This window comes from Rosa rugosa, chromosome 1, assembly GCF_958449725.1.
Source record: "Rosa rugosa chromosome 1, drRosRugo1.1, whole genome shotgun sequence".
In the NCBI taxonomy this organism is placed as follows: domain Eukaryota; kingdom Viridiplantae; phylum Streptophyta; class Magnoliopsida; order Rosales; family Rosaceae; genus Rosa; species Rosa rugosa.
Window position 1 is genome coordinate 71,953,352 of NC_084820.1, and position 26,635 is coordinate 71,979,986.

The following is a 26,635-nucleotide window of genomic DNA, read 5'->3' on the forward strand; positions in this document are numbered from 1 at the left end:
TCCTTAGATCAATGAAAATGGGGATGCGTGGTTGGCCTCTCCTAGCTCAAATGTACAGAATAAAGTTAACTTTTTTTCTAAGGGACAGTATTCAGGGCACTTGCACTAACAAAAATGAACGACTAGATAATATAAGTATATATTTTTTTCTTATTAAAAAAAAATTGTCTATAAATATCAACGGCTGAGATTCACAGATCTGCTGATTCACTTGCACTGGCGGTGCATAGTAACAATTTGTTTTTTCTAGGGCTGCATAGTAAGCTCGATGGAGTTGTGTTCAATTTGTTTTTAATTCGTTTGAGTTGAGTTCGTATAGAAACGAGTTGGTCTTAAATTCGGTGTTAAATTTAATTACAACATAACAAGGTTAAATTTTGTTATATTTGGCTTTTATATCTTGTAACCGCATAATTACTTTAATTTGTTTCGTTTCTTAATGGCACGATGTGACATTTAATACATTCAAGGACCATCATGGGATAGCGATTTGTTGGTCGGGAAAAGGAAATCGAAACATGATTTCCATAGTTTGGATTGGTAGACATTTTAAGGTGCATGATCGCTGAACTACTGTTACCTTTCTCAACATCTAACGTTTGTTGATGAAGCCACCAAATTAGATTCCCTCTAACCGAAAGTCACAGATTGGACTTATATAGTAACAACAAGCCGGCGGAATTGGGCTTCACTTATCTCTGTTAATTTGGGAAGATAGAGCCCCTTCCGTGGACGCTAGACTTTCGGGCCCTTTCATCTTCAGGTAACTAGAGTCTAGACAATTACACAAGCACCGTTAGCTGCTTTGTATAATAGTACAGCACTTGATCTAGAACTCGAACTAGGACTATAATGGATAGATATAGATTCTGCTTGTTCGTTCGTACTCCCCGCGCACCAAAAGGATCCTAAGCACCCACACACATAGAATCCTTTTCTTGAATTTCATACTGAAATAATAGAATTATCTTCGAGTAAGGAAAATTGCAACACGTTAGCGTTATGTACTCTTATTTTTCAACTGCCATTAGTCCATTACATAACCTAATGTTAGTACAAAGATAGTAATCCAATCATGAGAATCTGGCACTTTGAAATTTAACCAAAACTCACACGCCCAAGAAAAAAAAATATATAAATATTCCATGTGTATGTATGGAGTAGCTTATTCCATCTCTTAAAATGACACTCTTATGGTCACTCCATTACGAATTACTGTTTCGAGCCAATTTGACATGGAAACAAAACTTTGATTACAATGTGAAAAAAAAAAATTATTTCCAGACTGTCTTCTCAGAAGCAAAACATTGAATGAAACCAAAGTGGCGGCTAGTTCACAACATCCAGAACCAGCTTGCGAGACTTCAGAACTGACCACTTCAATCGTCGGTAATAAGCAGCTTGAAGTAGTGCCAATGAGAGAACAAAAATCCATTTGAATCCCATCTGCATTTTAGGATATCTAATGTCAGAATCTACATAGTGAGATCATGTGTCAATCTGCAAAAATGGCTTAAATGCAAACATACCAGTTTCCTCTCTTCCATTTCTGGTTCTGCAGCCCACGACAAGAATGACACAATATCTTTTCCCATCTGCAACATATTAACAACTAGTTTCAGCTACCCTCTAGATATAACAAACCTGCACAATAGTATATGCATAGAGATATACGAACCTGAGCCTCAGTAGCAGGAGTACCATCTTCATACTCAACAGCACCATCATTAAGCATTTTAGGCATGGCAATTGCTCCCCCAGGAAAGTAAGGATTGTAGTGCAGACCGTCTCTGATCTACAATAGCAGTTAATTAATTACAGCACACTCATAGGGTCATAAGCTATGTGAAAACGAGAGCCAATTCTAAGTTTTGCTTTTCCGTTTACTGATGCCCAGAGACTATTTGGAATTAAATTGTTTGTGTTTCCCTATTAAAAAGGATTGGATTAACTCAACACTTCACAAAGCACAACTATGTAGCAGAATAGATCAGAGGTTGTTGCAGTGTTTGACCAATCACAATTCACAAAATTTCATAAAAGGATAACTATATATTTTGTGGAAGGCTACCTCGTGTGAAATCATGAAGTGCAATTTTGTATAACATGCAAGCTTCTTCTACATTTTTTTTTATCTTTCTGATCAGTCTTTCATATTATGAATGGATACCTGAACACCAGCTGGAGGATCACGGTAACCTGTGAGAAGGGCGAATACATAATTCTGACCATTGTGACGAGCCTGAAAAGGACATGGGTGAGATAATGCCAGGGGTATTCATAATGTGAATCATTAAAAATTCATTAGCTGAAGACTGGAAGTACCTTTGTGACAAGACTTAGATCGGGAGGATATGCCCCACCATTGGCAAACCTAGCTGCCTGCTCATTTGCATACGGCTGAGGGAATCGATCACTGAGTTTACCGGGGCGAGTGAACATCTCACCCTCATCATTAGGGCCATCAGTTACCTCAATCTCAGCGGCCATAGCCTTTGTCTCCTCTTCGGTATATGCAACGCCCACCAAGTCACGGTAAGAAACTAAAGACATGGAATGGCAGGATGCACAGACTTGTGTGTAAACCTGATGACCACGGCGAATCCTGCTCAAGTAAAATAGAACTTACATCAGCAACCAATTGTATCATGATATAGCATTTCAGTCACAAAATGTAATTGGAAATCTCGTTTGGGGGCCACCATGGGGAGAAAACGAAAAAGTAGAGAGATGAAAATGTAACCCAAACCATTTGAAAAGAATAAATTGAAAGAGTAAAAAGTTTTTTTATATTTTATTTTATTTTATTTATTATTACCAGAAACTAACTTTTAGTAAATGAATAGGTTCAGTTTGAACTCACGAAGCATGATCGTAAGAGCTAAGGATTCCCTGGTGAGGCCACGGGTAGTTTGGGCACTCTAATCCATGCTCAGCCTCATCAGCAGATGCTACAGTTGCAAAACCTAATAGTCCTGAAACACCTGCTCCAAGCAGTGCAAATGCTCTGAGGGACTTCGTCCCAGTATCATCTTTCTTAGATGCTAGGGAAGACAAAAAGGACGGGGCCTGCAATTTAATTCGGAACAGTAGTTATTAAGATACAACGCAGTATAAAAACTAGCACAGTACTAGAAAAGAAAAAGGTAAAGGGACGGGTGGTAGTATGAAATCAAACTTCTAATTTCTTATAATAGAGGATCAATGCTGGTTCCCGTTCTCATTCATGAATCAAATCACACTTACTCCAAGAAGCAAACACATACTAAACCAGGAAAAAGAAAAGAGGGGGGTAGAGGATTCTTAGTTTCTTACGGTAGATTGAAACTGAAGTTTCCTCCTCAATAACTGGTGGATCGCTCCTCCAGCCATTTCAGTCAATACTCCTGTCAATTCATCAAAAGCTTATATCAGTAATCAAAATTTAACTAAAACACCTCAAAATCATCAATTTTCTCCTATCATTCTGCTTAACATCCCCAAAATTTACGTTCTTTGAGCAGCTAATTCTCAAAAATAGAAAAGCAATAACAGAGTATACTTGCACGCGCGCGCACACACACATATATATTGAAAGGCATCACTGTATAGATTACACTACTGCAAACCACAATACATCAGATAATCACTAACAATCACACTTTCAATTAAACTATAAGCTCGGTGTTATTGAGATTGGAACAGATGAAATTTTAACTAACGCAATTGATTTGTAGAGCCAAAATTAGATGCAGATATCAAACCCTAAGTCGAAAGGAGAGCCTCAGATCTGTGAGGGTCGAGCGGATTAAGAAAATGAGAGTGAAAAAGAGAGGGAGAGAATGGACTCACAGTCGGACGGCGACGACGGCTCTGGTGCCGGAGAATCAAAGGAGCTGCCGGAGCTCGGAGATCCAAATGAAGACGAAGGAGGAGGAGGTCTGAGGACCAAAACAGTTGGTTGTATGCGAGAGAAAAATGGGGTGCTACGCCTTATACTCTTAATCTATTCGTACAGGTTTTGGGCTGATCAGTGGGCTTTGATTTGGGCTAGGCTCAACTGGGTTGGTGTGAGGTTAGTACTAAGCCACGCTTTTATTTTTGAGATGCGGTCCTTTTCGAATGGTTGATGAGGTCGTGTGGAAGATTCGTGAATTAAGGCCATGTTTGTTTTTCGGAAAGTGGACATTGGGAAATGAAACATTTTCCTTTCCTGCGTTTGGGACAGCCAAGGAAGGAAAACATTTTTCTAAAGGAAAGGAAAAAGTGAGGGAAATTGGTTCCCTCCCCCCTCCCTCAGGAAACACTTTCCCAAAGGAAAGGAAAGTGATTCATTTCATTCTGGTTACCAAACATGGCCTAACTGAGTAGGGCTTGTAGCAAATTAAAAGAATTTTATTGCCATTACTTGTTACATTTTCGTGCGACACTGGCATGATTGAAAAATAAAGACTCGGTGCATTTGGTTTTGTGATTTGGCTAGAAACTAGCAACCAAACTAACGATTTTGTTTCTCTCTGTCTCTGGACGAAATACTGACTTAAATCTACTCAAGTCTAAGAATCTAACTTTGTCTGGCTTTGATCCATACTAACTTGGCACAAATTCGGCCGCATTTGGACAAATTCGCGTTGGAAAAGAACGAGATGTGGTGAAGCATCTTCATGTTAGTTATACAGACGTCATAAGACATAATTATCGATTAAACTAAAGTAAGACTAATTGTGCGAATCGTAATTTTGGTTCTCTGATATCAAGAAGTCCACTCATGACTCATGAACCGTTTGAAATTATGGAAATTATGGTAAAAATTATTACTACGCAATAAGTATTAGCTTATAATATTGACTTAACCAGTTAGCTTTATGCTCATTTATTTTGAGCAATCTGTAAATGCTGATTAATGGAGTCCATTAGCCCAACGCGGGTTCACCAAAACCACCAAATCATCAATACGGCTGCCGTCAGTATGCCAAGAAAAACGACTGCCGCTGATTTATAAAATCATACTTACATTGGGAAAATAGTTTCTAAATTTTAATTTGGAAAAGGCAAAGGCACATGTAAAAGCAGCGAATTAAAACCATTGGCGCCCAACTCTTTTTGGCTCTGCTCAACAATCTTTCTTCTCTTACAATGACTCTCTTTTCTCTATTTATGGGTGTTTCTGGTTATGGGTTTTGGGATGAAAGATGGCCAGGCTTACCCAAAATCACACCACTTCTTCTTCTTCTTCTTCTTCTTCAAAATTGAAATGGGTGTTTCTGACATGTTGCATGGCTCTGCTTGGAGCGGCTCTAATTGTAGATTTCTTCTGGGCTTCATCTTCTTATTCTTCCTCTGCGTATTCGATTATTGGTTCTAGTTTGGAGCTCCAGAAAACTCCGACCCTTGTGGTACCAAATGCCACAGTCAACAATGCTGGCCAGGTGAGACACCTTTGCATCAAATCCCATTTTGCATTTTATCTATCTTGCTGCAATTTTAGAGGAAAAGGTAGAAACTTTACTGTTAATATGGATTTTAAACTTTAGGCTGTGATATCCATTTGCACTTATCTGTTGCATTTCTTTGTAATCTGAAATGAGGTAGAAATTTGGAGGAAAAGGTAGAAACTTTACTGTTCTTTGGGGTTTTAGGACTTTAAGGATCTTAAAAATGGAGATTCTTTGTTTCTGACCTAAAGTGTTGGAAATGAGGATTCATATGCACTTGGACTTTGTCATTTACCATATTAATGGGAGTTTCTTGTTCTGCATTCTGATTTTTCTGGTTGGTTATAAAGGGTCTTCGTAAATATGTTTGTGATTTTATTTGAGGTATTTCGCCGGAAATTTAGTGTGGAAAAGAAAGAAACTTTACAGTTATTTGGACTTCTTTCTTGTTTCTCAGCCCAAAGTGTTTGAAATAGTTGCATTTGAACTTTGTTGTTTGCCATATTAATGGGATTTTGGCATTTGGATGATTTATGGTTGGTTATGAGATTTGTTTTTATACATGTAGAAAGAAGTTTTGGGAGACAAAAATGAACGTGTTCCTGAGAGATTACTGTCTGGGACGTTTGCTGATATAGCTGCACCTGAGCTACCATGGGAGGAGATGCCACCAGCACCTGTGCCTCGTCTCGATGGAGCTGCAATACAGATCAAGAATCTATTTTATGTGTTTGCAGGATATGGCACTCTTGACTATGTAAGTATCTTATCTATCTCTGAGTTTTTTGCTTGTATGATATTTATCTTTGACACTAGATTGCATTGATCTATTTTGCCAAATTTGTTACTATAGGTCTTAAGATGTTGGATGCTAATGGAATTAAACCAAATCATTAGTTGATGGTTCTTGACGTTCATTGGTTTATGCAAATATTTGTGTTACAGGTGCATTCTCATGTTGATGTATTCAATTTCTCCGACAATACCTGGGGAGGAAGGTTTGATATGCCAAAAGAGATGGGACATTCACATTTAGGAGTGGCCTCTGATGGGAGATACATATATGTGATATCAGGACAGTATGGTCCCCAATGCAGAGGGCCTACAGCTCGTTCATTTGTGTTGGACACCGAGTCAAAGAAATGGAGTAGTATACCCCCATTACCTTCTCCTAGGTTTGTAATCTGGTCAGGCTTTGCATGGATTTTTAGAAGTACAATTTGGATGTTGCTTCATGTTCTTTTGATTTAATCTGCTGTGATAGTCACATGCTAGTCCTTAACTTAGTCTTCTGAGTAAGATGATATCTTCTTTTACGTGTTATCCATAATCAAATAACTTTATATATCATTAAGCTCCAGATTTTGGGAAACTTATTGATGCTCTTTCTTAGTGTTTAGTGCTCTACTGTTCTTAGTAGAAACAGTTGGAAAGGAAAATTCTGTTCCTTTACATGGGCTTGCAAGAGTTAGAGCAGATGCACTGCTCAAACAAAAGATGCTGTTTCTCATTTGAGACTTAAGACTGCTGATCTAATGAAGCTTTATTGCCATTAGATTTCTATGAATAGATAGACCTTTTGTAGCATAATCATCTAGTTGACACCAAAATGATAACTTTTGGCAGGTATGCTCCAGCAACTCAATTATGGAGAGGCAGGCTCCATGTGATGGGTGGTAGCAAAGAAAACCGCCATACGCCTGGTGTGGAGCACTGGAGTATTGCTGTGAACGGTGGTAAAGCATTGGAGGAAAAGTGGCGGGAAGAAGTACCTATTCCACGTGGAGGGCCACATAGGTTTGTGAACTATCATTACAACCATCAATTTCATTAATTTAAAAATTTTCCTTACTTGAGGTTTCTGTAACATTTTCTAATTGAGGGTGTCACTGTTCTAACAGGGCTTGTGTTGTAATCAATGATCGCCTCTTTGTTATTGGCGGTCAAGAGGGTGATTTTATGGCCAAGCCTGGTTCACCAATTTTCAAATGCTCGCGCAGGCATGAGGTACTGTTTTGTTCTAATCAGATATTGTCCTTGGATTGGTTTCAGTTGGCTGCATTGTTCTGACTTATGCTACTTCCTTATTTTACTTTATCTAATGGTTAGCACAGTTATGTTGACATGGTGAACTGAAGAGTCAGCATTTACTCGGTTGATGTCTTGAGCACTCAAACATCTTCGCTCACTGTTTCAGGTGGTCTATGCTGATGTTTATATGCTTGATGATGAAATGAAATGGAAAGTGTTACCTCCTATGCCGAAACCAAACTCTCACGTAGAGTGTGCTTGGGTAGTTCTCAACAATTCAATTATCATCACTGGCGGTACAACAGAAAAGAACCCAATCACCAAAAGGATGATCCTCGTCGGGGAGATCTTCCAATTTCATTTGGACTCGATGGTATTAATCTTCTCCTATCATCATTAAGACCACAAACCAGCATATATGCATCACGTTGATAATGAATCATTCCTATACTATCACTTGCACCACTTTAGTCTTACTTGTGGTACAAATTTGAAAGTTTATGCTTGCTCTTTTGTTACAGACATGGTCAGTGATTGGGAGGCTTCCATACCGAGTAAAAACCACATTAACTGCTTTTTGGGATGGCTACTTGTATTTTACATCCGGGCAGCGAGACAGAGGACCAGATAATCCACAGCCAAGACAGGTGGTTAAAGATATGTTTAGGACCAAATTGAGCTTGTAGTCCAATTGCTTTGTAACAGTATTTGAGATCATCTTTTTCACCTTCTTAGTTAAGAAGGGACAATTTTGTCGATTCTTTTTACCTTTACCTATATAGTTATTTAATGATTTTACATGTACATAGTGTATCAATACTGCAAGCAATCAAATTTGCTAATCAGTTTAGTGTCTGTTAGAACCTTGGCAACTGTACTGATACATATGTTTGGTATTCAAAGCTATTTCTCACGGAAATCTCTTGGCTAGTAGCTGTAACTATTATACTTTTACAATATCTTTACTCAGATTGTTCACTTTTCCAGTTTCATTTTGGTTTTGGTTTCGGTTTCCTATTTGGGTTGGGATCATTTTCCAAATAATTCAAGGTTTGATGCTGAAGCCTAGGTCGGTCCACTTGGAGAAGGCAAGTTCGAATAAGTCAAGCAAAACCATTAGTGAAGAGAAAGCAATATGGAGCAGACTCACTGACTCAGCAGAGACTTGACCTAAAACGCTGCCAGCTACAGCAGCAGCTTACCACAAACCATAGCCAACACGGAAGATATCCTTACAGAAATCCTTGTGCGTTTGCCTGCTCGACCTCTGGTTCGATTCAAATGCGTCTCCAAGCATTGGCTCTCTCTTATCTCTGACCCTAACTTCTGTCATCGCCACACCCTTAGGAACCCCCACTCCTCCATCTCCGCCATCTTTACTAAATTATCCACTGGCTTTTATTTCGTCCCTCTTGATCTTGATCATGATGTTAGTAGTACTAGTAACCACGGAAACCAAAAGCTATCTGGGTCTGCAGGGTCTGGTAAACCCACCTTCAATCCTCTTAACTTCGTTCCACACCTATATGACACCATGATTATCCAGTCCTGCAATGGCCTTTTCTTGTGCTGTCCCAATCCTCCAATAATTAACCGTCCATATTATGTTCTCAATCCCACAACCAACTAGTTCTCCACACTTATTCCTCCAGCTGCTGCTGCCGCTACTACACATCAAGGCCGTGTCGATCTTCGGTTACGCTTTGGCTTTTGACCCTTCCAAATCACCTCATTACAAGGTGGTATTCCTTTGGAGCGTTAATGAACCAGAAGATGACTATTGCCCTTATTTTCACATAGAGATATATTCTTCTGAGACTCAAAGTTGGAGACTTCTAGATTCCTCTTTCAATAGGGCAGGTAATGTCAGCTATGATGAAGGGGTATACTGCAATGGCGCAGTTCATTGGGTAGGCATGGATAGTGAGATGTCATACTATCACCTAGATGAAGAGCGTGTTGGATTTGTTAATGGTTCTCCTACGCCTTCGGAGAAGAATTTATTTTGGAGGTATTTTTGGGAGTCTCATGGTGGTGGCCATTTGCATCTTATTGATATTTATCGGCCTAGTCTTACTGCATTTGAAGTGTTGGAGATGGGGAGAGACTACTCTGGTTGGTTTGTCAAGTACCGTGTTGATCTGGATCCCATATGCTCTACTTACCCGCAGCTCCCATGGTATTTTTTTATTGCTCTCTTTATTGCTCGAGAGGAAACTGAAGGAGAGGAAAGTTCATCTTTGTTGCTGCATATTCCTGGTAAAGTCATCTCTTATAATCTTAGGAGCAATACTTTCAAATCTTTTGAGTTACCTCCTGAGGCCGGCGGTAATTAATGATCCTTGTAAGTTGTAACAGAGTTGGCCATCAAAAATTTGGCTTGTGTTTGATTGAAGCTTGTGTGTGGTGGAAGTTGTTTATTTGCTTTTGGTTGTAACATTAAGAATTGTTAATTTTCTTCCCAAAAAAAAAAAAGAATTGTTAATTTGGTGTTAGAAAAATTATATTTACTCATGTGAAGCACAGTTGTCATCATTCTAATAAGTAATAACTATGAATTTAGTTTCATTTCCATTGCTTATTTCAGTATGGATCAATTGCTACTTTTGTTCTACCTACCTAGGCTATTGTCGATGTCCATGCAATAGAATGATGTAAATAAATACAAATTTGAACACCAAAGGACTGCACATATATCTATTAAAGTTCAGCATATCTGTCAAAGTTAACTGTGGGGAAATTGCACTTCGTTTGAAGCTTTTAGCTAATCTGTTCACCTATCAAATCCAAACCTACAACAAGATATGACAGCCTTGGAAAAGCAAGAAATATAAGTAAACTCCTTGTGCTGAGAGGAATCTTCCTGCTGATGCAGTGAGTAGGAGCAAAGCAAGAGCAAGCTCCTTCCTGTAGATCCCATTTTTCTTGATTCTTCTTGGGAGGTGCTGCAACTTCTTTTGTCATGGTGAACTGAAGAGTTGTCATTTACTTATTTAGTTGATGTCTTAAGCACTCGCACATCTTATAGCCTCGGTTCTCTCACTGTTTCAGGTGGTTTATGCTCTGATATTACTTGTAATGTATGCATGCTCCGAGCAATCAAATTTGATAATCAGTTTAGTCTCTGGTGGCATTTTGGTAACTGTACTAATACATATATCCGTATAGTTCTTTCTCATGGAAGTTCTCTTGGCCAGTAGCTATAACTTTTTATTTACAATATTGATAATCAGATTGTTCACTTTTCCAGTTTCAGTTATAAACAGGACTCACCTGAACTCTCGGTCCTCTTCTTCTAATTACTCTGCCTATTAATAACCTTGGCCGACTAATGAATTATCAAGAAATGTCGTCTGGAGTTTTTATTTAAAATTGAAAAATAATTTTTACAGATAGTCTTATTTCTAAGGTCGTATGAGTTATTCATATGTCTTTTATCAACTGATTGTAACAGTACATGAGATCTTCATTTTCACCTTCTTAGTTAAGAAGGGTCAATTCTGTCGATTCTTTTACCTTTTCCTAGATAGTTCAGTGGTTTTACATGTACATAGTGTATCAATACTGCGAGCAATATTCAAATTCACTAATCGGTTTAGTTTCTGATAGCAAGTTCGTAACTGTACTGATACACATGTTTGGTGTTCAAAGCTATTTCTCACATCTCTTGGCCAGTAGCTGTAACTATTGTACTTTACAATATCGTTACTCAGATTGTTCACTTTTCCAATTTCAGTTGTAAACAGTACTCACCCAAACATGGGTTGTGAACTATTGATGTTTTTGTGAATTCCTTTTTGGATCTCAGGTTTTAGAGCAAGCACCAACAGACACCAGCAAACTAGGTTTGTGGTAATTTCCTGTCTTTAATTTGGATTTGGTTTTTGTTTTCAGTTTGGATTGGGATTGTTCTCCTTTGTTAATTAGGAGTCCAGGCTGACTCCTAATTAACAATGAGATACAATTTCCTAGGTAAAAAAGGAAAAAGATTCCCAAGCCAAAGTGGAAAACAAAGAAACTGAACACAGTGTGTTCACATAATGAAAAAAAAAAAAAAAAAGGATTAAAGTTTGTTTAGTCCCTGTACTATCAAGCTGTCGTCGTTTCGGTCCCTGACATTTTCAATTAATCTGAAAAGTCCCTAATCTCACAATTTGCGTCCGATCGGTACAGTCCATCCAATTCCTCCGTTTGTAAGCTTATGTGGCAATAAAGTGTTGGCCAACTCAGCACCACGTAAGCCATTGCAATAGCGAAATGTCCATATTATCCCTCCTCTCTCCTTCTGTTTATCTCTTCCCCATCTCCTTTTGTTCGTCTCCTTCCTCTCTCAAATGATCAACCCCAGATACTCCGCCTCGCCTCCCGCCTTAACACCCAGATCGAGACCCATATCGATCTTCTCCATCGTTCTGCAATTCTCGAACTGTGTGAGCAATCAAATTCAATGAAATGAGCAGAGAACCCAGCGAAGCAGCCAAGAGATGGTTCGAGCCTCTTCACTTCCTCTATTCTTGCTCTGTCTCTAGCTCTGTTATGGAATTGTGCTCCTTGTTTGTTGATGGTGCAAAGTCTAGATGGTGACCTTCTGGATGGTATATGCTCAGATGGTACAATTCCGATTCGAAGGACAAGAGAGCAAGACATGGGGGGGGGGGGGGGGGGTGAGTCATGGGCTCATGGCCTGGTGAAATTAGTGAAAAGATGAAGATCGATGGAGAAAATTGCCGGTGAAGGGCTGATTGACCGGCGGAGCAGATTGAGTAATCTGGGTGTCCAGATCAAATCTGGGTCGAGGCCTGGATCGAGGAATGATGGGAGGAGAAGATGTCGTGGTGGTCTTTAAGCGTCAGATCTGCTGCTTGGCGACTGGTCTGGTACGGGTCCGTCAAGATTGGCTCCGACTCTGCTTCCGGTGGTTCCGGTGACTTTTCTGGCCCGGTCATGCGGAAGAATCAATTCTGAGGGTTGCTCTTCAAGTACGGTCCCAAACCAATTCAGGTTAGGTTGAATCAAAGATTGCACATTTGTGGTTTAATTTCAGTCGAAAATGGAGTTCGAGACCGTGATCTCTGCTTGTGAATCGGTGATTGTGATATGCAAATATGCAATGTTTATGTGTAGATGAAAGTGAATGGTTTTTAGTTAATTGAATGCTTTTTAGTTAATGGATTGTTATGAATGAAATTGTTTGCATTGTGTATATTAAGAGCAGCGATTTGGGGGAAGAACCTAATGTTGATGAATTGGGAGCTTGGATTATGGTTTTGAGCTTAACTACAATGCTGGGGGATTAGAAATGAGGAGTTGAGAGGCAGTGGCTTGGAGAAGTGTGTCTGGGGATGGTTGTGGTGGAGGGTAGGTGGTGGGATTGGGTGTTGTGACAGGTGGAGTAGGAGGTGGTGCAGCAGCAAGTGGTGGTGGTGAGAAGGTGGTTTTGGTGGTGGTGACCTTGAAACTGCTCTCGACGAGTCCTTCAATATCAAAGAAGTTGGAGGATCATTGAATGACAAATCCGAGGAGGTTTTTGGATGGTAAGCTTAGTGGTGGTGGTGGTGGATAGACTGGTGGCCGGTGGTTATGGTGGTAGTGGCGATGGATTTTGGTGTGAAGAAAAGAAAAGAAAAAAAAAAGAATAAAAGAATGAATGAGGGAAAATCCCCCCGGGGGGGGGGGGGGGGGGGGTATATTGGACAATTTATAGCTTATGTGGCATGCAAACTGCTGAGTTGGCATGGCTTCGAGTGCCACGTCAGCAAGTTAACGGCCCGAATTGACGGAATGCTAACGGCGAGGACCGATCGGATGGAAATTGTGACGTTAGGGACTTTTTAGATTAAATGAGAATATCAGGGACTGAAACGATTTTGGAGTCATAGTACAGAGACTAAACATAATTTAATCCAAAAAAAAACAAGAACAGAGTATTAGATTTTCCATCTAGAACCTCAGGCCTCTATTCCGTCCAATTCTTCGAACCTTCGCCTGTATGCTTCATTTTTCTTCTTCTTCCTCTGCTCCTCATCCTCCGGCTCTCTCCTGTGTCTATTCCCCATCGACACAGAGTTAGTTATCTTTGAATACATATAAGCCTCGGATCCTATAGTGCATGGAAGGAATGGGGGTGGATCAGAAAAATGCCCGGCAAATAGAGAATGTGTCCTGTAACCTCCTCCTCTAGGTGGTTCTGTGCTGCTCGTGACAACAATCTCATCCCCATCCTTAGCAAAGACCAACTTCAGTAATCTATCATCCCTCCCCTGAAAGAAAAACAATGGGACTAGAGGCTGCATCCTTCTTGGTATAGTGTTCGGTCGGAGGACTCGAATCGGCTCCCACACCCCTCCCCGGAGTGACCATAGTCGCATCTGCCCATTTGGATTTCAGCACTGGGATGAGCATACAAACATGCAGACATCTCTCTTGCCCAACCATGGCCCAGAGCTAAGTCACCAAGATACTGCATTTCCTCTTCGTCCACCACAGGCAGTGATAAGCAAATCTTGGTTTTCGTTTTCCTTGTGATGGACCTAGAAGAGGGGGGGGGGGGGGAACATGCCAAGTATCTACTTGGGATCATGTCTTCTTAGGGCTATTCTGGATGTATAATGCAATTTCGGTAGTAATATTCCATTTCAGTTGGAAAATGCAATCAGATGTTTGGGGTAGTATAAGTGATCAAGGAGTGGTAACTCATATCACCGGAGGAAACTTTGCGCAGAGTTCCATTACTATTAGTGGGTGGCTCCGCGATTTCTTATGGGCACAGGCATCCCAAGTAATTCAGTCATACGGTTCTTCATTATCTGCATATGGCCTTTTTTTTCCTAGGCGCTCATTTTGTATGGGCTTTTAGTTTAATGTTTCTTACGTTGTAATCCCTCAGAACTACATTTTTGGAACGTTTACCCTTCCAGTAAAGGTGATAAAAGGCATCACAGTATGACTCTCCCTGCGACCAGTTCATCCATTACCATGAAACGTGGAAGAAATTTCCTTGAACTGCCCTCCTCCTTCTCCTCCGGGAGTAAGCCTTGGACACCATATCCATACTATCTTGACCTCCCCGTCCCTGCTTCGAGCGAATCCAAATGAGCACGCCAGGCCGTTTTCTACATAAGCAATCTTCTGAATGGTTCTCTTGCGGCTCACGCTCCAGGACACAGAGTTGGTGATGCTTGGAATCCCTGAAACAGACCTGATTGTCCTTAAAGATATGACCAATCAGTTCAAGCTTTACGCTTGAAATTGGCCCAAATGGACAAGTGGTCCTTTATTGCCGTATGGTGCCATCGTCCCTTAAGAAAAGGATGACGGGCTCGAAGCCATCGGCGTTCTGGTACATGTAGATGCTGCGCTCCATCGCCATCGCAAAGAGAGATATGTGAATCTTGGGGGGATTTGAAGATAGAAAGAGAGGGAGAGAACTGGGTTTTGGGACGAACAGGTAAAGATTGAAATGGGGTCTCGGCGATTGCAAAGAGAATTGGGGTTTTAGGCGATTGCAGAGAGAAATTGAGGTTTCAGTTTCAAGAAATTTAGGGTTCTGTGGAGATTTGGGGCTTGGTAGGAGAGAGATGTGGCGAAGATGATCTGCGTTTGCAAAACTGGGATTTTGAGAATTTGAGCGCACAGAGAGGAATTGGGGTTTGGTTTCAAGAATTAGACTTTTTCACTTTTCAAATTGTAGAGAAATGCGGCGCAGACAAATCGAGAATTGGGGTTTCGGTTTCAAGAAAATTAGGGTTTTGTGGAAATTTTTGGGCTGGTCGAAGAGAGTTGTGGCGGAGATGATCTGGGTTTGTGAAACAGGGTTTTCGAGAATTTGAAATCACAGAGAGGAATTGGAGTTTAGTTGTAAGAATTAGGGGGTTTTCACTTTTTAGTCGCAAAGAAATGTGGCGGAGAAAAACGGATTTTGAGAATTTGAATTTGAGGGATGGGATGAGAAGCTTAATTGTTTACGTAACAAGGAAGAGACCATTATTGCAATGGGTCTGATGAGTCAAAATCGAGTCTTCCTGGTTTGACCAGGAGAGTTTCAGCTTTACATAATAAATTCCAAGGAAACATTCTCAAAAAAAAAAAAAAAAAAAAAATCCAAGGAATGACAATATTTGTTACTTTTTTTTTTCTCTCTGAAAATTCATTTTTGACTCTGTTGACTCCCAAAATCTCACGAGTCCAAATTTTATGAGGTGAAAAAGGCGAGTCATCAACCTCGTAACCTAGTTGGGATCCCCTACGGTAGCAGGAAAGAAAAAAAAAAATCAAAGTGTCAAATCATCCTTAGGGTAAACGTGGCAGTTTGTTAGGATCCTCTAGGATCCAAGCCCAGGAATGACATTGTAAGGGGAAGGAAATAAGTGAAAGCTAAAAGGAACTAAACAAGAAAACTAAACTTCAATATTCTTCGATGGTCTCTTACAGCGACGGATATCTACTATTTAAGCAAATGGATGATGAAACTATCTAGAACTCTCCATTTGGGCCATTGCCCAAAATAATAAACAGGTAACACGGCCCAGCAGGGCCCACAAGACAAAATAGCCCATAACAAGGATAAGAATCCTCACACTGTTCAAGATTACAAAATCGCAAACTGTAAAAAGCCCATAGAATAGAATTCCCAAATCTCTTCTTCTTCGACTTGCAGCAACTATCCTCCACACCCTTCTCGACTGCAATAACCCAATTGCACCCTAAAGCCCAGCCAAGCCAAATTTCTTGGTGTCACATGTCGTTTAGTTTTGAAACGACATATCTATTTATTCAGGTCACCCAAGTATCCGATCCGATTGAAGAACACCCAAACCCCGACGTAGATTATACAACTAACTCCAGGAGGTAAGTAATTTAGTTCTTCCGGATTAGATAGATGATTAATTCCATCTTCATCACGTATTCTAGTGTAGTCGGTATGGAAATGTATCGTGTCTTATTTAGCTGACTTTTTTATTTTTCATTTTTATAGAGGATTAACCGAAAATTGAACATTCAGTGGCGGCACTCTACGATCTGATGTGTTGATGAATATAAGAAACCTAGGACTTAAGTTGTGTCCCAGCTAGTCCTCCTTTAATTTGGATTTGGTTTTGGTTTCGGTTTCCAATTTGGGTTGGGATCGTTTTCCTAAGAGTAAGTTCACCCGTTGGGGGAAAAGGTCAAGGTCAAGGTCACTAGGTCAGTGGGTCGACCGGTCAAGAAACTGTTCACTGCCACTGGACATGTGTTTCCATCCGTTTTGTTTCTTGACCGGTCAGTTATTGTTCACTGAATTTTTTTTTTTTAATTTGTTTATTGTAAAATTGAAATATTTGATGTAAATAGATGGTAATAATGGACATTTATGGATAATTGATGTAGAACGGATGACAACAAGGATTGAAGAGTAGGAAGAGAACGACGCTATAGAAAATTTGGCATTCGGTGTCAGAATTGTGATTGCTATAGCTTTTCAGAAAGAGAACGACGCTAGGAAGAGAACTCATCGCTTTGCCACGACGTATGGGGTTTTTCGGGATCATTTTGGACCTCAAAACTGCATTTTACTATTTTTCTGATATTTTTGGTGGACAAATTATGAGTCACCTACATTTACCGACAATTTTTCTTAAAATGAATGAAGCAACCACTGACAATTTTTTTTGAAAAGAATTGAAAAAAATTTTAAGGAAGGTAAATAAATGAGAAGCTAATCACTGCGGACAAACACGTTGTTGGCAGAGAAGATTAATAAAGTCTGAAACACTAGATGTAAAAAACCAAAATTGAGTTGAATATAAAATCAAGTTCGGTTCAGTTAGAATTTGACGAATATCATAAGTGGACTCACCCGGTCACCCCTATAATCACAACTCGGGTCGGTTTCAGTTTCGGCCAAAATCCCCGAACCCATCTTTGGGAGAATTCGTGAATCACAAGTGAGGTGTACGACACACATGATCTAACGGCACACATTACATCTGACTCGCTCATGGGAGAAAATCCGGTGACAGCGAATCAATTCTACTTTGAGCTCAGTCTCCAAAACCAGGGACAGATATTATTTGCAAAAAACGACAAGTCGCATTCTGAGAAAAACAATAGCGACAATTCCCTTTGGCGCGCCTCATCCAAATCTCAACCTAACACTCCTCTCTCTCTCTCTCTTCATTCTTGATTCTTCAACCTCAAGCAAAATCTCAGAGGGCGAAACCCTAACTCCACTGCCATGGAGGTCATTCCTCTACACCACAGCTGCACCTGGCTCCCGATTCTCTCCCGCGGCTCCTCGATTTCGCGGCGGAGGAGTTATTCCAGGGTTTCGCCTGGATCCATTCGCCGGAGAAATGTGTGCCTGGCCTCCGGCTCCGAGACATTGATCGGGTCACGTAAGGAGGAAGGCAAGCGTCGCAAGGCCGTGAACGAGAGAGACGAGGCCGAGGACTTGAAATCGTGGATGCACAAGAATGGGCTGCCGCCGTGCAAGGTTGTGCTCGAGGAACGACCGTCGTATGATGAGAAGCACAGCGCTATTCACTACGTAGCTGCTAGTGAAGATCTTGAGGTGAAAATTCTGGAGACTGTTTGATTCAGTGGTTTTGAGTTGATTGGCTCTGATTTTGTTCCTGTTTTTTTGAATTTCAAGGTTGGTGATGTTGCATTTGCGGTGCCGAATTCGCTAGTTGTGACTCTGAAGAGAGTGTTGGGGAACGAAACTATAGGTGAGGGTTTCTTTGCTTTTGCTCTTGAAAATGTGAATTGATGGTGTATTCTATGGCTCTATTAATGTTAATGAGTATGTAGGACTAGCCACGAGTAACTGCTATTTGGTGCTTGATTCTTTGTGTAGCGGAATTGTTAACTACAAACAAGTTATCCGAATTGGCATGCTTGGCACTCTATTTGATGTATGAGAAGAAACAAGGGAAGAAGTCATTTTGGTATCCGTACATCAGAGAACTTGATCGTCAGCGAGGGAGAGGTCAGTTAGCGGTGGAGTCTCCCCTCTTATGGTCGGAGACCGAGCTGGATTATCTTATCGGCAGCCCCACAAAGGTATCATTTGCTAGTTTATCTTTAACATTTGCAAAAATGTCTTCTTACTCTTTTTCTGTCAAGTAAGTTTGTGGAATACTTGAGAACTCAATATATTAACCCAACAGTATGGTTGTGATGAATCAGGCTGAAGTTCATGAAAGGGCTGAAGGAATTAAAAGGGAATATAATGAGCTTGACACTGTCTGGTTTATGGCTGGGTCCCTATTTCAGGTCAATCTCGAGTATATTTGGAGTCGAATTAGAATTGTAGCCAATAATATGACTTAACATTGTTTTATTTATTCGCACTTTGCAGCAATACCCATACGATATTCCTACTGAAGCCTTCCCATTTGAGATATTCAAACAAGCTTTTGTTGCAGTTCAGTCTTGTGTAGTGCATTTGCAGGCAAGTTTTCTTTCAATCCCTTGATGTACTTTCTCGTTACATATATTGTCTGTGAGATAGGGAAGAATGTAAATAGTGCTGTAAGGCCTCAGCTCTCATGCACCTTTCTTTCTAGACAACGTTATCCAACTTTTTCTTCCTTTGAACGCAGAAAGTTAGTTTGGCTCAGAGGTTTGCTTTGGTACCTCTTGGACCCCCATTGTTAGCTTACAAAAGCAACTGCAAGGCAATGTTGACAGCTACTGATGATGCGGTTCAACTAGTGGTTGATCGGCCATATAAGGCAGGGGAATCTATTGCTGTTTGGTATGTTGTTTACATTATATTAAGATTATGTAGCTAACTAATTACAAGCTGATCTTTTAAATTCTGCTTGTTAGTGTTACCTTATCATGTGATAGCCCAGAAATAATACTTCTCATCATAAAATTACAATTTGTTATATTCTACAGGTGTGGGCCACAGCCTAATTCAAAATTGCTTATAAATTACGGTTTTGTTGACGAAGATAATTCTTATGACCGTTTGATGGTTGAGGTAAGATCTGGATGTTTTCTCTTACAATCTTGCACTTTTCTGGTTATGTCAAGTGCATTTAATATGCCACATTTTCTATGTGTTCCAGGCAGCTTTGAATACTGAGGATCCACAATATCAAGATAAAAGAATGGTTGCTCAGAGAAATGGAAAATTATCAGTACAAGCTTTTCAGGTGTGCACTTCAAACTATTTCAGTGTTGAAAGTTATTGCATGATGGTTTGCATTAATTCTTTACATCCTCCCCTGCTTCAGGTATATGTCGGGAAGGAAAAGGAAACTGTCTCGGATATGCTTCCCTATCTGCGACTAGGCTATGTTTCAGATCCTTCGGAGATGCAGTCTGTTATCTCTTCTCAAGGTCCAATTTGTCCAGTAAGTTCAACTTTTAGGATAAGAACACATGCTTATTATTAAACGAAGTTGATGACACCACTCCAGAAGATTATAAGCCTAAATATCTATGCCGACTATACTGGATGTTGTAGGTTAGTCCCTGCATGGAAAGTGCAGTTTTGGACCAACTTGCTCAATATTTTAGAAGTCGGCTGGCTGGCTATCCAACTACTCTGAGTGAAGATGAGTCTTTGGTAAGTCTGGTAATTTTCGCTTTTACCAACTAGGATTGATTCCGTTTTACTGCTGACTGAGTTTCAATTAATTTCTACGTAGTTGGCGGATCCTAATTTGAATCCAAAGAAGCGAGTTGCTACACAGCTTGTTAGGTCAGAAAAGAAAATACTACATGCATGCCTGCAGGTGACTCTTGATTTTATAAATCAGTTACCCGATCTCAGTGTAACTCCATGCCCTGCCCCTTACGCCCCTTCGTTGAGATAAAAGGTACCTCCTCTCTCCCTCATATTTGTGATCTCCTTTCATGTGCATTTTACTTTAGTACATTTGAAATCATGCTGGACACCTGCTATTTTTTTTTTTTGAGGAATTACTAAAAATGACATCCAAACACATTACGAAATGGCTGGTAACACAAGCATAACAGAAAGGGTTATGAAAGTATCCTATTTGATGATGGAAGTGGACTATTTATTTACAAAAAAAGTGCTATTTCTAGAAATTTTGAAGAAAGTTCATTTTTGGTCTTGGAAAATTTTAGGGCCCCAGCTATTTATAGAACTGGTTAACTGCTGGCAAAGGCTATCTACTTGATTTTATTTTGTTTTGTTTCAAACAAAAAATGCAATTCTATTTTAATTTTTTCATGCCTGGCTTTATATATTTGCACTTTGGAACAATAACCAGTTTGGTTTAAAAGGATAAAATCTGTGTATTGAAGTACAATCGTGATCATTCAGAAAAGAGTTTATAGTTGATCAGATGCAGGTAGATAAATATGTCCCATATTCGAATGATCTTCAAATATTTATCCTCGCAGGTAGATCTAAGAAATGGAAAATGCATAGGCAATTGAGGATTACGGAAAGATGTGTCACTGGCTCTAGTTGCATCAGAGAGAGGACAATAAGGCATTTTCAGTTCAATAACCTATGAATCCCTTTCTACTGGGTTATCAGCATGTGATATGACCCCTCACTCCCCTATATTTCCCCCATTTTTTTCCCTTTCTACTGGTGCGGTTCTGTTCCATGGGGGGCCAATAGTAGTTATGGCGTTATGCTTTGTAAAGTTCAAAAGAAAAAAATGAAGAATCAGTATGAAGGAAGAATGTTGTGCAATTTTGGTAGCTGATGGAATTGTGGTCTTTCTTTGTAAATGAAAATTAGATTGGCCATTCTAGGTTCTAGATCAAATTGTTCACTGTTGAATGTACTCTACTTCGCTAGTGGTTTTGAAATGTTTCCTGCTCTTTTTGTTGGGTACTGATTTTTAAAATTATAATATCATTACAATTATCTCATGATGAAGATAACCATCATACACCACCACCTTACCAGCAAATCAGTGTCAACCAGCTATGGAAAGCATATTATTACAACTTATCTTACCAGGGATTTCAAAATTCTAAAATCTGTTGGTTTGTTTGTTTTTTTTTTTTTTTTGATTGAAGGCAAAATCAGTCTGCTTCGATTTGGAAGGTAGTTTTGTTGCCTGCACCTTGAAGAGAAAGAAGTCTTCATTTAAACGCATGGACCTTGATTTCTAAAAGTTGAGCCTAAAAGCATAACTGATAACCTTGAGAACACATTTTGTTTCATTTTCTCATCAGCTGATGGAATTGTGGTCTTCCTATCATAACAAAAAAAGAAAACTGTCGAGAACAGTAAATACAAACTAGTTTCATAACTAGACAGGATTTGGGATTTTGCAGTTTGCACGGTAAGAAGCTGGAAAACAGATTCAAATGATCCACCATCTTTGTCCTAACCACTCGTCAATGCCGATAGAAGGGGTGAAAATGATTGAATCATATATTAAACCTCTGTGGAACAGGATCAAAATCATCAAAGTCAAATCGTTGCCGCTCTCTCCCAACCTGAAAATGAGCAGTGAGTTGTGTAAGACTGTACGCAATGATCATATTACAACTTGTTCAGCCAGTAATGGAAGTATACTACCTTGGCTAGGAACATAGGATCACAAGAGATGTTCTCGTTCATAGTAGTCAGCTTCCTCGAAAGCGCCATTATCCTGAGACAGAAAAGTAGGAAAAAGAATAAATATTTGTTCATCAACTGTAATTATCTCAATGACCAAAATGCAGACATTAACATTCAACAAGAGAAAATGATATGGCTGCAGCCACATCATTACTAATAAGACAGTAAATTGTACAACTTCATCTGTGAAAGAACTCCAATATTTACTGATATTGTTCATCAACTGTAATTACCCTACTGATGATGTATCTCAATGAAGAAATGCAGACATTAACATTCAACGAACAACACCATCATTCGATCATCTATCTCAGAGAGAAAATGATATGACAGCAGCGGCTGAAGCCACATCATTACTAATAAGATGGTGTATTGTACAACTGCATATGTGAAAGAACTCCAATATTCACTGATATCCAACAATTTACCTTTGTATTGATGAGTCAATATGTTCAATCATCTGACAGGTTTTATACTGTTCAGGATCCTCAAGAAAGCTAACCATTCCATCCTTCTGGTTAATTGTTGCAAATATCTCACCATCTTGGATCTATAGGTCAACAGAAACAAAACCAATATTCAATTAGGGTGCAGTATTAAAAATTTGTAGCAACAATAATCCCCATCACAAGCAATATCAATTTACCATTTGTAGCACATGCATTTCAGCTTCCTTAGCACTGTTTAACTGAACACTGTTGGCTATATCTTGGAGGGAGAGAGTCAAGTATGTCTGAGTCAGTCTCTGAATGTTGCGCTTATACATGGAAGATATAGCCTGCTTCACCAGTCCAAGATTGTTGTCCTAGGGAAAAAGCACAATTCGAAAGCCTCATTAAGATGATTCACAGGAAATCCATTTGTTTGCGCAACCAAAGCTTAGATTTGGAGAACACAATATAAGAAGTCTTAGAAGTTAAAAAAACAGGATGATGCATAAGACTCACATTATCAAATTTCTCCCTGTGTTTCTGGGCAACTGTCTCAAACTCAGCAATTTTACCAGTGCTATAGCTGTTTGCCAATTCTATGTAGGGCTGCTCAAAAAATAAAGTTCACAACAAATTAGATGTACCAAAACTAGTAGCACAGCACCAGATAAAAACATCAACAAGTATTGGCAGAAATTACAGAGGAAAGTCTAAAAAAAAAAAGAAGTAAAAAACAAGTTTTAAAAGCAATATGAGAAGTTTCCAAATATTTGTGCGGCCTTTCAAGTCATGGAAACAAAGAATTACTAAAACAAGTAAGCAAATTAGACAGAGGCATTACTTTCAATTAGTGTTCTTAGATGTAGGTTTTAGTTTTTAAAAATCAACCCAGGCCACTGGGTAACCAAGAAACAAAGGAAAAATAAAAAAATCAGGTAAACAGTCCACTTGGAAGTGTACGCCCTTCAGCCGACTACCTCGCCTGGAGGAGTGCCTAAGTAACACCTCCTTAAACACCACATTCACTAGCTTAATTTTTACTAAAGGTTCAACCAAACAGATTTCAATAGTTAAAGTTCTGTCAAAGGTTCAACCAAACAGCAACTAGTGGAGCAGAATCAACAACGTACGACTTCTAAACACAGATTTATCATAATATAATATACTTGTATAAAAGACACATTGTGAAATTTGGTTCTACCTGACAAAAGTTCTTCAGATTCCTCTGAGCTACAGATGAGGTGTATTTAGGGAGACTGGTAGAGAACTACAAGAAGAATAAAACAATGATCAGATTCAGAGTAGCATAAACTGATAAAATTATCAAGTCAAAACCATTTCTATGAACATTATTTACACATACACTAAATTTCACAATTTAATTAATCATTCCAGTTCAGGTACCAAGTGGGTTTTAACATATAAAGATTATGTATATTAAGTAACCAAAAGCAATTATCTCAAACCATAATCCCTGTTGTGAACTTACTTGTCACATTAATTATATAACTTCTCCTGTCTTTCAGTGTTGAATTAAATTTCGCAGTAGATGAATATATCAGAAGATGATGCATACCTGTCCATTGTGAATTAGTGAAACCAATATATACTTTTTGTATGCTTCAACAGCTATTGCATTAATGACTGACATTGGAGCTGTTACAACCTGGAAAATATGAAGTAAAACTAAAATCAACAGATATAGTAGATAACTTGGTAAGGATGAGGATGTTAGCTGAATAGAGATAACGTACATTGTGTAAAAGCTCCAACGCTTTGCGAAAACGCTTTTGTCCTATACATATCATGCCCCTACAATCATGTCAAAAATGAAATTCGTCAGCACATTTCCTTTCAAGCCCTATATCAAACAATGAATGATCAATTTATTAAGAGGATTCTACCTCCCAGCAAACAATGATTAGAACCAATTTCCTTTACGAGATGAATTGAAGTAGTTATCGAGTTAAGTATAGGGCACCAAAAGATTTATATAACTTTGCACATGGTCAAATAGCTGCATATTCTAGGCCCTCTTTCCGCGAGATGTGGTGTCCACAGAAAATAATACATAAAATTTATGGTAATGCAAGAATCAATTCCAATTCCAACTTGTGATTGATATCATGAAATTAAAATTAATGCACTACAGTCAAATTACCATGTTTGACACAACCAAAAATTGCAGAGATGTCACATTTTCACACTCTTAACATATATACCTATCATTTGCCTCTCACTAAAAGCTCAATAGCAAATAAACTATAACTTATGCCTAAAAAACCAGACAGTGATGAAACCTTAATCTAATATCTTCCATATCAGTTAGGTAGAACCAGAGAAAAATTCTAAATAATACTAAACACTGCTATTGCATAAAGCATTATTAAGAACAATAAAAGGGAGTTTCTCAGATGCAATAGCATACAACCGTAGTTAAAGTAAGAAATGTCAAAGGAAGCAAGGAACACAGCCTAGAAGCAAAAGCCTACATACTAACAAAGTAACAGTGCTAATCAACAAGAAAGTATCCCAATAATGAGCAGCTAACTAAAAGTATGTCAAACTGTAACAAAAATCAAATAACCATGAAGTAGTGATACTGCCATGAACAACTCACCCGTAATAGCAATAGAGAAAAAGATCTTTTGGCTGATCAACCTCAAAAATGTCTTCATCCAAAATTGACAATCCAGCTTTATAGCTTTTTGACAACAAACAGAGAACAAGAAACTCTGGATGCAAGGAAGTCAAATGTTCCGAGGAGCTCTGAATTTTCCGAATTGCTGTCAACATTGGTGCCACTCCTCTCAATGGGGCTTCAAGCTGCATAACAAAATCTTTGAACCTCCTGCAAACACTTACGACTGCATGTTGACCAAATCAACAAAAAAAGGAATGAGAAAACTCCATTCAGCAATGTTACTGTCCAAATGCAAAAATTAACCAAGAAAGAGGAAAAACTAATACATTTCTCAGGTGCCAATTGAATTTGCTCCTTATCACATGAATTGATAAATCTGGCAGTGGGCAACAGCACCGCACTAGCTTGCTCCTTTGACAATGCAGCAGAAGTGCATGCTTCCCTGTCAACATGTACATACACACTCCTTGTAAGTAGTCAATTTCAACCGATTTTCCAAAGCCAGCAACTAGGTTAAATCTTAAACTAATGAACCAGACACTAAAAACATAATTCACAATCGTTACTTAATCTCCATGCATTCCTAGAATTCTTACATCACAAATTGATCAAAAAAGTGCTTAATACTATCATCCTACGCCTCGTTTTGGTGTCAAAACAAATGAAACAAAACGCAATTCAACTGTTGATTCCATTCAAAAACTACATAACCATTTGACCAAAGCCCAATCGAAACACAATTTCTGTTACCACAGCACTCACGCCTGATAATCAAACCCTAACACATTGTTTACAGTGCCATCACACTTAACCCTAGCACATCAAACACCGAAAGGATACATAACCAAATTGTAAAGCTAGCAGAGTGAACAAGAGCCTCACAGGATGTAGAGGTATCCAAGCGAATGCAGGGAGGGATCGAGCTGGTCCAAAAGAGGAAGCAACCGAATCGACTCCGCCTGGAGAGACTCATGCGCCTGCTTCAGAATGATGTGAAGGTTCGAAAGGTCTGCGGCATTCGTCGAGAGCCCCTGGATGTTCACCACCAGAGCTTCCATGGCGATTTAGGGTTTGATTTTTCCGGTTCTGAAGCACAGAGAGAGAAGAGAAGCCTCAAGGGGCTCTGAGCTTGGTTTTTTGGGTCCGAGTGACACTGCACCCGCGTCGCTTTAATAATTTACAATACCTGTGCGGACTCGTCGCTTTAACTCGGTTTTTGGGCTATTAGATGGGCTTATTAATAAATAACGACGTGTTGAGCTCAATATACGGTTGGCCCAAAGTGAATCTGAGGAGAAATTTGAATGATATGAAATGATCTCGGTTTGGGCTGTTTAATGGGCTTATGAATAGAGAAACTGTGCAACGAGGGTTGACCCGCAATTGGCAAGGCCGCTCACTTGAGTGGAACTCCCACACAAGTTTGAGTCCCAACATTCACAAGCTCCTTGGTGGTAGGTTACCGAGTATCAGCGACTTATGTAACGTTGGTGAATGTGTCAGCTTTTGGAGAGTCTGGGTTATCACGAGACCCTAATTGTCGAATTTATGAGGGTTTTTAAGGTGG

The 26,635-nt window shown here is 39.4% G+C and overlaps 4 protein-coding genes and 1 pseudogene across 4 annotated transcripts; 3 read left to right on the top strand and 2 right to left on the bottom strand.

Annotated features, from left to right (window-relative positions):
• Positions 1–1,114: 1,114 nt before the first annotated feature.
• Positions 1,115–3,989, bottom strand: LOC133726714 (cytochrome c1-2, heme protein, mitochondrial). The gene is made up of 8 exons (XM_062154317.1): positions 3,832–3,989; positions 3,316–3,386; positions 2,864–3,069; positions 2,326–2,605; positions 2,171–2,242; positions 1,679–1,795; positions 1,530–1,595; positions 1,115–1,446 (listed from the first exon to the last, which is right to left on the bottom strand). Exons 2-8 carry the CDS (start codon positions 3,370–3,372, stop codon positions 1,330–1,332), a joined length of 915 nt encoding a protein of 304 aa, XP_062010301.1. The 5' UTR covers positions 3,373–3,386; positions 3,832–3,989; the 3' UTR covers positions 1,115–1,329.
• Positions 3,990–5,046: 1,057 nt separating this feature from the next.
• On the top strand, positions 5,047–8,358 carry LOC133707243 (kelch repeat-containing protein At3g27220-like). The gene is made up of 7 exons (XM_062132801.1): positions 5,047–5,408; positions 5,983–6,171; positions 6,360–6,589; positions 7,041–7,211; positions 7,316–7,421; positions 7,612–7,818; positions 7,967–8,358. Exons 1-7 carry the CDS (start codon positions 5,172–5,174, stop codon positions 8,129–8,131), a joined length of 1,305 nt encoding a protein of 434 aa, XP_061988785.1. The 5' UTR covers positions 5,047–5,171; the 3' UTR covers positions 8,132–8,358.
• A 264-nt stretch (positions 8,359–8,622) lies between these two features.
• On the top strand, positions 8,623–10,037 carry LOC133734594 (F-box protein At5g07610-like; annotated as a pseudogene).
• A 7,490-nt stretch (positions 10,038–17,527) lies between these two features.
• Positions 17,528–21,244, top strand: LOC133726718 (uncharacterized). The gene is made up of 12 exons (XM_062154323.1): positions 17,528–17,994; positions 18,076–18,151; positions 18,280–18,485; positions 18,612–18,698; positions 18,784–18,876; positions 19,028–19,182; positions 19,329–19,413; positions 19,502–19,588; positions 19,670–19,789; positions 19,903–20,004; positions 20,087–20,257; positions 20,811–21,244. Exons 1-11 carry the CDS (start codon positions 17,659–17,661, stop codon positions 20,252–20,254), a joined length of 1,515 nt encoding a protein of 504 aa, XP_062010307.1. The 5' UTR covers positions 17,528–17,658; the 3' UTR covers positions 20,255–20,257; positions 20,811–21,244.
• A 264-nt stretch (positions 21,245–21,508) lies between these two features.
• Positions 21,509–26,227, bottom strand: LOC133726717 (COP9 signalosome complex subunit 3). The gene is made up of 11 exons (XM_062154322.1): positions 25,951–26,227; positions 25,395–25,510; positions 25,045–25,291; positions 24,179–24,236; positions 24,001–24,090; positions 23,626–23,691; positions 22,941–23,030; positions 22,640–22,798; positions 22,422–22,543; positions 21,952–22,024; positions 21,509–21,869 (listed from the first exon to the last, which is right to left on the bottom strand). The coding sequence occupies exons 1-11, from the start codon at positions 26,124–26,126 to the stop codon at positions 21,801–21,803; spliced, it is 1,266 nt and encodes a 421-aa protein (XP_062010306.1). The 5' UTR covers positions 26,127–26,227; the 3' UTR covers positions 21,509–21,800.
• Between the last annotated feature and the right edge of the window lie 408 nt (positions 26,228–26,635).